Consider the following 11,755-nt stretch of genomic DNA (forward strand, 5'->3'; position numbering starts at 1 on the left):
CGGGGATCATTTGGGATTGGGCTGGGGAAGCACGGAACCCGTCTGCGTGGCGCGTTGCGGGGGGGGGGGCTGGGGGTGGGTGGGGGATGGCCCTCCCCCAGCACCGTGCCTGGGGAAGAAAAGAAAAGCATTGCGAAGTGGGACACCTCCTCCGCGCCCTCTCCCACCGCCCCGCGAGGCCTCGGCCCGCTCCAGGGCCCCGGACTTGAGGGCTCGCGCCGGCCCCGCAGGCCCTTCCCAGCCCCCCCGCCCAGCCAGTCCGCCCCCTCCAGTGCCCCGGGGCCGGCCCCGCAGGCCCTTCCCAGCCCCCCCGCCCAGCCAGTCCGCCCCCTCCAGTGCCCCGGGGCCGGCCCCCCCCTGCCCAGCCAGTCCACGGGAGAAACTCCGGAAAGACCCGCACGCTCCGGTTTTCGGAGCCCACCAAAAGCGCATTGACGTTTTGATTGTGTTTCAGTTGTTTTCTTCCTGCAGACACCCTTCTAGATTGGAAGCAAGGCCAGTGAGCTTGGCCAATTCAAGGTCACTCACCCACCTATCAAATGCCGGCCTTTGGGAATCAGTTTCTTCATTTTCACAGTGCAAGACGGTAAACTTGCCAGCTGAAAGACTGGAACAGATTTTTTGCACACTTGAGTACACAGATTCAAATTGGAATGTGTTCTGGCGCACAGACTTTTTTTCTCAAGTGCCACAACGAATCCAGTTTTTAAACACCGTCTCGTTCAGGTTTGTGTCGAGGACAAAATACACATTTCGCATATCCTCTTAACATATATAATCACAACAAAGAAAGGCTAAATGTGTGCACCTGTAGAGTTGGGTGCCCTGGCACCTGTAACTGGTCTGGACACAGGCACTGTCCTTGCTATGCCCAGCACTATCACTAGAACTCTCCTCTCTCTCCAGGGCTGATTGGAAAGTCAGCAAAGCAAGGCAGTGCTCACTGTAAATAAAAGTGAAACGGTGCAATTGCTGTGTGCAGTTTTTGGTGTGTTCACTTCCCTAAAGACAACTTTTTTGCAGTGTTGTTAGCTTAGTAATCCCTACCCACGTTATTACCCTGCTGTATGACGCATTAACTAGATTTAAGAAACTGGATGGGATGGGAGGGGAAAAATGGAGTAGGATGGAAGGGGTAACATTGATCAAGATGCATTGTACTTGTAACCTCACCTATGGAATTGCAACTTTTTTTCTTTCTCAAAGGTCTACCATTTGGCTCCCTGTTATAGGCTGAACGTCAGCTGTTTGTGTTTGATTGAAACCTAGCTGTTCATTACAAAAAAAAAGCACTCCGAATTAGGTTATTGACGTACAGAGGGGTTATAGTTACATAAATCAGATAAAGAGGACTCTTTTTTTTTTTTTTGTCAGTTGTGAGGCTTGAACTCCGAGCCTGGGCACTATCCCTGAGTTCTTTTTGCTCAAGGCTAGTGCTCTGCTCTACCACTTGGGCCACAGCTCCACTTCAGGTTTTTTGAGTGATTAATTAGAGTTAAGTGTCTCACGGGGACTTTCTGCCCAGGCTGACTTGGAACAGTGATTCTCAGATCTCAGCCCCCTGAGTAGCTAGGATTACAGCTGTGCCACCAGTGCCTGGCAAGACTACATTTCTTTCTGGACAGTGTCAAGCCTTTCCTCACCTTTCCCCTCCCGTCTCCATGCACAAGTCGAGTAGTTGATTTTCAGCATCCTGTCGAGTGAGAATGTGTGTTTCAGAGTCACAGAAGGTTGAAGGAAGGGTCCCCATTGGGAGGGAGCTTTTGGGGTTGGTGCAGGGATGAAGCAGCTGTGAATAATCGGGAACAACATCACTTCCTACACAAGGGCAAGAGGCTGACAGGATCCACGTGACCCCTCGCAGTGTGTGTGTGTGGGGGGGGTTGGCGGGGGAAGAGCCAAGGCCGGCAGCCAGGGACTGTAGCAATGGTTCATGCAGAAGCTGGCGCAGACAAACCTCCATGCCAAGAAGGTGGAAACTGCTGAGCTTAATGGTTGCTATTGAGCTTCATCTTTATAGTTCTGTTGAGTAAGAGATTTGTCTAAAAGGGAACATCATTGGACTGCTGAGAGCAGTTTCCTTTGAGTCTTGGTGATGGGTACACGGTTTGGCTAAAGGAGCACCTTTCAGTGTGTCTGTGCACTTCCGCGTGTGTTTAGGTTAATGAGCTCATGAACCAAGTTGTCCTTGTGACTAGTGAAGTTTTGAGAGAACAGCTGGATCCTGGTCCGCCCAGAGCCCTCCAGTCACACGGGGAGAACGCTGGCCGGGAGCCGGTTTCGACTTAGGTTGCTTAAAATGTTCCTGGACCGCGTCGTGCATTTCAGACAACCTATAAAATAGCTTTTTGTTATGTTCAAAATGCCTCAGGTTGGAATATAAAAAGAAAAGAAAGACTGAATACAGAAACAAGTAGAAAGTTAGCAGTGTTTGTATGACAACAGTAGGTTTTCCTGCATATTTGGACTTGCTGTCTAGACTTTACAAACGAGTTCACACCAAACAGCTAGAAGCAAATAAGTATTATGTGTTATTTATTTCTTCTTCAGACAGCAAAGAGAATAAACTATGCTTGGTAATCTGTTTCCAGTATGATGGCAGTTTTGCGTGGTATTTTGAATCCCCCTTGCTTTTTGTGGTACTGGAGTTTGAGCACAGGGCCTCCCCCTGTGAAGCCAGCCCTCCACCACTCCCAGCCCTTGAGTTATTTTATTGTGTCATTTAGTTTCCACCATAGCCACTCAGTAGTAGTTGTGACCAAAAATCAAAGATCCATCGATGGCTGTCCATCTATTCCTTTGTGTTTTCTCCTTGCCACTCATACAGATTTCCGGATTTCTGAAGGACATTATTACTAGAAAAGGGAATGCATAATTATAAAATATGTTAAATAAGTATTGACCTCAAATTTTCTTTTCTTTTTTTTTTTTTTGGCCAGTCCTGGGCCTTGAACTCAGAGCCTGAGCACTGTCCCTGGCTTCTTTTTGCTCAAGGCTAGCACTCTGCCACTTGAGCCACAGCGCCCCTTCTGGCCATTTTCTATATATGTGGTGCTGGGGAATCGAACCCAGGGCTTCATGTATACAAGGCAAGCACTCTTGCCACTAGGCCATGTTCCCAGCCCCCAATTTTTTTTGGCCAGTCCTGGGCCTTGGACTCAGGGCCTGAGCACCATCCCTGGCTTCTTCCTGCTCAAGGCTAGCACTCTACCACCTGAGCCACAGCGCCCCTTCTGGCCGTTTTTCATATATGTGGTGCTGGGGAATCAAACCGAGAGCTTCATGTGTAGGAGGCGAGCACTCTTGCCACTAGGCCATATTCCCAGCCTCTTGACCTCAAATTTTCTGTTGGCCCCAATGAAACCTTTTTTTCTGGTTGGTTGTGGAGCTTGAACTCTGGGCCTGGGTGCTGTCCCTGAGCTCTTCAGCTTAAGGCTAGTACTCTACCACTTGAGCCACAGTGCTACTTCTGGTTTTCAGATGGTTAATTGGAGATAAGAGTCTCATAGTCTTTCCTGCCCCGCTGGCGTTGAACCATGATCCTCAGATCTCAGCCTCCTGAATAGCTTCAAGGACTGTGTTCAAGGACTGTCACGCAAGCCCGCACACACACAGTTGAAAGTGTGCTAAGTAACGACTTTTCCTTTTCCAGGATTAGATTGCTCGGATGTTAAAGATACCATTGGCTCCATCACCAAAACACCAAGTGGCTTATATGTAATCTACCCAGAAGGTTCTAGTTACCCATTTGAGGTAAAGCCTTCCTTTTATTACAAAAGCATACAATGACTTCAATCAATATTAAAATTTTAATTGCTTTAAAATTATTATCTCTTGAAAAAATTAAAATAAATGAGTAACAGTTCTAGATTCAGTATTTTGGTTTTCAGTTCTACTGCCCGACGTGACTCACTGAAAGGCCACGGCTGTGTGGGCATCACTTTTCCATTGACTTGTGCTGCTGAAAGACAGTTACAGAATGATGCAACACAGATCTTTAATTAGCCCACAGAGATTAGGGAAGAAGGAACTGCTTCGCTTTGGCGCTTACTAAAATACTTGAGGGTTCTCTTCTTATGATTGTATTTTCTTTGACGATAAGTGATTTTACATGATTATGTAAGACATAAATAATTTCATAAAACTTTTCAGTGGGGTGCAAGGAAGATCTCCCTCCATGAGAGGATCCATTCTTCAGTTGCCTAATGAAACCTCCATGTCTGTCGTTAGCATTCTACGCTGGGATTTGTCGTAGGAATTTCTACCAGAGATTATGTGTACTGATGGGCTAGTGTGCAGTCATATGTGTAGACGTCCTATGTCCATACATTCTGGACACTTTGTGCAAAAGAAAGTGGATAGTGTTACGCCTTTATTAAGAATCTGTTGTCTGGGGGCTGGGGATATGGCCTAGTGGCAAGAGTGCCTGCCTCATATACATGAGGCCCTGGGTTCGATTCCCCAGCACCACATATACAGAAAATGGCCAGAAGTGGCGCTGTGGCTCAAGTGGCAGAGTGCTAGCCTTGAGCAAAAAGAAGCCAGGGACAGTGCTCAGGCCCTGAGTCCAAGCCCCAGGACTGGCCAAAAAAAAAAAAAAAGAATCTGTTGTCTGATAAAATATCTTTCTAAATAGATATGATCAGTTTTTCTTGGAGTATATTCTCTTGAAATCTCTTGACAAGATGTTCAAAAATTGGGAATTCAGTGGGAAGTCATTTTAAATTACCTAAATTCTTTGCCTACAGATTCAAAACGATTTGAACAGCTGCGGAAAAGAAGGCGTCTAATTTTATGTAGTGTGGGATGCATAGCGAACTCTTGCTGGTTCCCCAACTTCCTCCATGCTTTTTCCGAGGGGGGGGAACCGTGTGTAGGAAGTTTCTGATTTCTTCCCTTACACTTGGACAGGTGCCCTGCAGGTGTTGGCAAATGGAGAAAGTTGGTGTCTGGGAGTAGAGGGAGGAAAATGTCGGGGCGGAGGGGTCTGGCTGGGCAGGGGCCTCTGAGGGGTTAGTGTCCGGACGTTAGGTGAGAGTCAGAAATTCAGATATTTAAAGTGACAGCACAGTGTCCTTGGTGCTGCATCTCAGAAAGCGCAAAGAACTGGCTAAGTGTGGAAAATGTTGTGCCAGGGAGTTTATGTGAGGTTCTCTAGACAAATAAGATGGACTTGGAGCACACAATCTTTGGTGGTAAGTTTATTTCACTACGGAACCTTCAGATTTTGCCATGGTTGTTAAAAGCTTTCAGTTTTCAAACCCATAATCTAATCAAAACAGTGAAAGAAACAGGTGTCAGAAGAATGTCAGGACAGAGACACAGATAGAACGAGGGGCGTACATGTGGGCAGGCCACAGCTTTGGCTTATTAACTTTGTGTAAAAATAGAACTATACGCTTGAGCATTTGACTATCACAGCTGTTTCCTTAGAAGTACAAATATTCCTGATAATGAAACTCAAGAGAGATTTCTGTGAGTTCTCAGAGGACACAGCACCCTGTTCTACTCACACAGAGTGGTGGTGGGTGAGTGTACAGTGTGATTTCTCAAGGAATAGACACATGCATACACATTTTTAAACAAATGGCTAAGTACAGCTAGTTGAGGAGCCCCATATACTATATAATCTTTCTGGTAGTTCGATTTTGTCCAGGGAAAATATTCATGAAATGACCATAAAATTTAGGGAATGCTTGCTGGGCGTTATGTTTTTTAACCTGAACTTTAGAAAGGTATTGAAGTGTATGAGTACTGAAAATTATATTTTATTTTCTCTGCAAATACGTATTTGCAATGCATGTCAGAGACAGAGTTTTAATAATTGGCAGAGCTGGGGAGATCTATCACTAGTGATTGTTTTCAAGCTCGTGAAAGTATTTATCTCAAGAGATGCCAAACATTTAGACGCATAATGAAACGTAGACCTTGAGATCCTATGTATTTGATGTAGCCCTTCTTTTAGTTCCTGTTTCAGGCATACTACTCAAATATTTTTGCCCGTGAGTAGGGTAGAGGCGTATGGGCTAACGAAGAACTTTTTAGTTTCTTAATTTTTTGGACCTTCACCCGGGTGCATAGTTGACTGAGTTGTCTTGGCTAAGACACTAATCTGTGAAGGGATTCTGTGACGACGAGTCATACCTACAATGTGCATCCTTAGCCCTTTACAAACAGTTAGCTCGTGGAGAGTGGGAGGCACACCGCAGGAGTATATTCAAGTTTCTTTGAGTTTACTAGGTCTTCTATGTTAACTTGATGGCCGATAACTAAAATCAAATCGCTTTTAAAGTTATCAACCGCAGTTTCTTCATTTTTATTTTTAAGTTGTTATTAGAAGGGATGTACGTAGGGGCTGCAGTCAGGTAAAGAGTACATTTCTGTTTGGACAATGTCACCTCTTCCCTCACTGTCTCCCTCTGAGTCTGTTTCTTACAGGTAAACGTCTCACTTTGCTCTATGCAGATTGTCTCATTTCCTCAAATTATCCACCATTATATCCATCACTTCTAAGTACGACAGGTCTGCATCTCATTGTTTTCAGCCTAAATTATTCTGTTTAGTCTATACATTGCATTTTGGTTGGCATATCTATTTTAGGACATCTGTCAATTCATCACCAGACTTTAGCATATTGCAATCTGCATGTGATAGATTTTAACAGAGTCAAAAAATAATTTAAACCTTTCTTCTAGATGTGATTTTTTTATTTTGCATAGTGGGCTGGTAATAGATAATAAAATAATGTAGTCTGGCATTAAGAAAGGGCTGTTGTGCCCAGGCGAGGCCTTCGGGGGCTTCCGGAAAGGAGATAACCAGAACGCAGTGCCTTTAGCACCTCGGGTGTTGACAGTGACGGGCGGGGCCCGGCGTGCCTGCTCCAGGGTCGGTCCGTGAAGAGTTGGTGTCGTCTTAGTAACAACACTGGCTGGGGGTTCAACCAGGGTGGCGGTGCAGACCTGAACGGCGTCCAGGCCTCGCCCGGGAAAGCCACCCCAACTGGCATCCGGTGGGCCACGCGGACCAGAGCCAACTCCACCATCAAGATGAAGTCTGTCTCCGTGAAGATCAGAAGGACCTACAGTCCCTCTTTTCAGTAGCCTCATCTTAGTGTCGTGCTGGTTCCAAAATTGTTTTTGATAATATATTAAAGATTTTACATGGGTTCCCTTTTGTGAATTTAGGGTTTTATAGATATTAGCCAAGAATGTGACTATCAATGATATTTTGGTATTATGAATCTAGAGAGCTTCTAGAAAAAAAGCATTTTAGAAAAGAAATGGCACATTGTACATATATATACATATATTACTGACTTTATTAACAACATGCAATCTAGTCTGTCTAAAGTGAATTACAGCTCGTATTTCTGATGTTTATAGTGCTTTTCAAGGCTTTTTGCCTCTTTTTTTTTTTTGGTCTATTGTGGGGCTTGAACTCTGGGCCTGGGCACTGATTCAGAGCTCTTCAGCTCAAGGCTGGTGCTCTACCATTTGAGCCACAGCGTCATTTGGGGTTTTCTGGTGGTTAATTGGAGATGAGAGTCGCATGGAGACTTTCTTGCCGGGGCTGGCTTTGAACTGCAGTTCTCAGATCTCAATTTCCTGAGTGGCTAGAATTACAGGTGTGAGCGGCTGGCGCCCAGCAAGGGATAACTTTTTTTTTTGGCCAGTCCTGGGCCTTGGACTCAGGGCCTGAGCACTGTCCCTGGCTTCTTCCCGCTCAAGGCTAGCACTCTGCCACCTGAGCCACAGCGCCACTCCTGGCCGTTTTCCATATATGTGGTGCTGGAGAATCGAACCGAGAGCTTCATGTGTAGGAGGCAAGTGCTCTTGCCACTAGCCCATATTCTCAGCCCAGCAAGGGATAACTTTTTATGCAGATGAATATAAAGGCTCCATGTTTTAAAACATTTAACGGTTCCTAGGCGATGCTACAGTATTTACCTGTATTGTGTTTTCCCTCGGAATTCAATGGTGTCAGCCTTTCCGTGGGGTAACCCTACTGTTTGCACAGGTGCTGTGAAGTGACATCATTCGTTGTCTTGTGACGTGGTTACCTTTCCCCTGGCTGGAGCAACAGTCAGGAGGAGCCGGCTGTCCCCCTTCTGTGTGACAGACCCAGACACGACCATGAACGCTCCGCCACAGCCTGCATGTAGTGTTTACGAGGTGCTGTGTGTGAGTCACGAGGTGTTGGCTTAGTGCTTCTACTGTGCTCAGCGTGAGGCGGGGCCCTCGGTCCTCGTTGCTGTGTGAGGTGGCTGCTTCTGTCCCTGGAGCCACCGGAGAGCCAGGCAGTGCCGCGGGCGTGGGGGTGACCCGAGCCGAGCCCCGAGCTGCCCCTGTGCGCCGCAGGCCGGGTCATGGGGCGGCCGCCCCTCCCGGCCTGGCCTTCGGCCCCCAAGGGCATCCGGACCTGAGGCCGTGACTTCTGTCAGCTCTGATGTCATTGCTCAGCCCTGCTCGAGAGGACGAGCCTGGACGGCCATGCGTTGGTGTGGGAGCAGGAGCTGGGTGGAAGGGAAGCTGAGGGGCGTGAAGCCTTCCGGGGGCAGCTGCTCCCCGTGCGGAGGACGGTTCCCTACGCGGCTCACAGCACCCACGCTGTCACCTCCAACAGACAAGAGAACTGAGGACCCTGTGAAGCAGCTGTGAGGGGGGAAGGCACCACGGAACCACACAAAGGGCTGGAAGGCTGGTTTCACCATTCCTGGTCCTGGACATTGACTAGAAGGCATGCTTTGTGTTTGCTATAGAAGCCGAGTTTAAGAAATCAAATGCTTGTCAGGTGGCACTGAAGAATTTAATGAGTTGGCCAGCTGGGAATAAGACCTGAGGTATTTCATTTTCCACAAATGCTGAGGCATTTCTATTACATCATCCGGAAATGGAAAGAAATGTCAGAAAAGAATGTAAAAGAGCTAAAGCTTTGCTTACATCTAAGTCACACAAACTTCTCATAAGTCACAAGCTTACTGTCCGCATCTTGGCCAAGAGCCAGTGTCGGAGTCCCGGGCGCCCCCAGCGATGAGCCCAGATGTGCATCGCCCCGATGTTGGAGAAGCACCCCGGGCCGCCCGCTCTCCCGTGCACAGTCCTGCCCGTAAGGTCCGTGCCGCTCATTCCTTCCTCCCGAAAAGAAAAAGAAGACGCTTTCCAGAGTCATCAGCTGCCTCCCGTAAGGCATAAGCTGGATATTGAATATGTGAATCAACGGCAAAGATTTTTCTCCCATTCTGCGGGTTTCTTTAGCATTTCTGGCACTTTCCCTTTGTTATGCAGAAGTTTTAAAATTATATCGAATCCCGTGTTTCTGTTCTCGATAGGGTTCCTGAGCTGCTGGAGTTCTGTTCAGGACATAGTTGCAGGTGCCTGTATCTTGAAGTCTTTTTCTGATGTGTTCCTGTAGTAGTTTCTAAGCTGGGGATCTTCTGGGAAGGTCTTCAGTCCATTTTGAATTGATTTTTTTGTGCAGGGTGTGAGGTGGGATCTTCCTTCAGGCTTTTAGGTGTGGCTGTCCAGTTGGGCTGTCTTTTCTCCTCGTGCGTTCGTCCAGAGTCAGATGGCTATAGCTGCTTGGCTTATCCTGCATCTTCTGTTAGATCAGTCTGTGTGTCTTGTTTTCACCCAGTACCATTATACTATGGCTTTGTTGTATAATTTACTTGGGGTCTTTTATACTTCCATATGATTAATTTTTTTCCTATTTTCTGTGAAGAATGTCATTGTGATTTTGATGGATATTGCATTGGATCTGTAGACTGGATTTGGTATTGTAGCCATTTTCACAATATTAATTATGCACATCTATGTTCATGGAACATCTTCCTCAGTTTCTTTCTTTAGTGTAGAGTTTCGTCAGAGGCTCTTTCTCCATCCATTGAGATGATCACGTTAGGCTTTTGTTTTTTTTGTCCTTGATTCAGTTGATGTGCTGTATTATATTGATTTATCTATTTTGAGCCATTTTTGCATCCCTGAAATAAAATCACCTCAACCATAGTATATGATCTTTGGTTTGCAACTATTTTATTGAGGAATTATCTGTCTTTGTTCATCACGTGGGCTGTGTGGAAGAGAATCTCAGGAGAATGGAGGGAGTAGGAAAATGATTGAAACAGAGAGAAAGGAACCAGTGTGGGCTAGATTCCTGAGCAGGCAGCCGCCATGGGCCCCTGTGTCTCCATGGTCATCCAGAGTCATCTGCATCTCAGAGCCCCTACGTGTGATTCATGGCTGCTAGGTGGGTGTGCTAAACCCTCTGTACTTGTAGTCCATTCTGAACATGGCCAGGTGGGCTCTGGAAGCCAGAGGAAGCCTTGACACAAAGAGTCACAATGGCTTACAGTGAGATGGCGTCAGGTTTTTATGCACAGGAGTGCGTGGGCTGGGAATGTGGCTTAGCGGTAGAGTGCTTGCCTAGCATGCATGAAGTCCTGGGTTTGAGTCCTCGGCACTACATGAACAGAAAAAGCCAGAAGTGGTGCTGTGGCTCAAGTGGTAGAGTGCTAGCCTTGAGCAAAAAGAAGCTCAGGGACAGTGCCAAGGCCCTGTGCTGGATAAATAGGGATGTAATGTGAATCCTAGCCCTGGATTTCTTCGAGACTTTGGAGATACGATACTAATACAGCTGATCAATTGTACTTGATTCATTCTTGAAATGGGGCTTGAATGCTGACAGGGCATTTTCTTAGTTTCCTTCTGTAGTACTGATGACTCCATAGGCCTTTAGCTACTGCACAGATTCTGGCACATGGAGGAATTGTGGAAACAGCTGTGTGGCATCTTCCAGTGTCAGTGGACTGAGGAGAGAGTGGTTTGGAGTCAATGATCCCGTTGTGGGCTGGGAATATGGCCTAGTGGCAAGAGTGCTTGCCTCCTATACATGAAGCTCAGGGTTCGATTCCCCAGCACCACATATATGGAAAACGGCCAGAAGGGGCGCTGTGGCTCAGGTGGCAGAGTGCTAGCCTTGAGCGGGAAGAAGCCAGGGACAGTGCTCAGGCCCTGAGTCCTGAGTCAAAGGCCCAGGACTGGCCAAAAAAAAAAAAAAATGATCCCGTTGTCTTTTGATCCTCGGAGTCTCCACCATGACGAGAGGACCACAGTAGCAGCCTGTGGAATAACCCCCAGCATATTTGTGCATTTCCCGTCCCCCGTGCATAATTAGCCTTGAGGGTGTCATGGTTTCCATTCGGGAAGGATGAGAGGATGGGCCGCCTTGCTAGCTGAGGATTCAAGGTGGGGTCCTCAATCGGAATATCTGGGCACATTAGAAAATAACACCCGGTCCTCAAGGTATGAACTGCCCAGGCTGGACGCTCCAGGCTGGGCATGGTGCAGAGCTGTGCAGTGCGAGTTCCGGCAGCCGCGGTCTGTGGCCCCCTTTGTCCTCACGGGCTTCCTGGTCTGGGGATGGACACAGTGCAGGGGAATTGGGTGCAGGCCTATGGCTTGCTGCACTGGAAGCAAAGTCAGACCCTTGTCCTCAACACACAGAATGTTGGGTGCAGACAAAATGGAACATTACTGGGTGTCTGAGAATTTCCATTCTAGTGATCTCATGTTCCAATAACAGCCGGAAGAAGCACGAATTTTTATGAAAACCAGATTTTACCTTATTTTGGGCCCAGCAGTATTTGAGCAATAGGGCTTTTTGGTAGATGTTTGGTGCCTTGACTTTGCAGACTCATCTCCTTACCGTCGCCGTGAGGGGGGTCAGATAGTTTCCACACCTCCCACTGGCATGGTGG

General features: G+C 47.1%; 1 protein-coding gene across 1 annotated transcript; it reads left to right on the forward strand.

Annotated features, from left to right (window-relative positions):
• The first annotated feature begins 1,933 nt into the window (after window positions 1-1,933).
• Angptl5 (angiopoietin like 5) lies at window positions 1,934-7,248 on the forward strand. The gene is given in 6 exon segments (XM_048340781.1): window positions 1,934-1,972; window positions 2,161-2,266; window positions 3,653-3,753; window positions 5,978-6,002; window positions 6,782-6,829; window positions 6,832-7,248. Coding segments are annotated over 6 exon segments (588 nt in total). The 3' UTR covers window positions 7,101-7,248.
• Window positions 7,249-11,755: the final 4,507 nt, after the last annotated feature.

Source organism: Perognathus longimembris, chromosome 3, assembly GCF_023159225.1.
Source record: "Perognathus longimembris pacificus isolate PPM17 chromosome 3, ASM2315922v1, whole genome shotgun sequence".
In the NCBI taxonomy this organism is placed as follows: domain Eukaryota; kingdom Metazoa; phylum Chordata; class Mammalia; order Rodentia; family Heteromyidae; genus Perognathus; species Perognathus longimembris.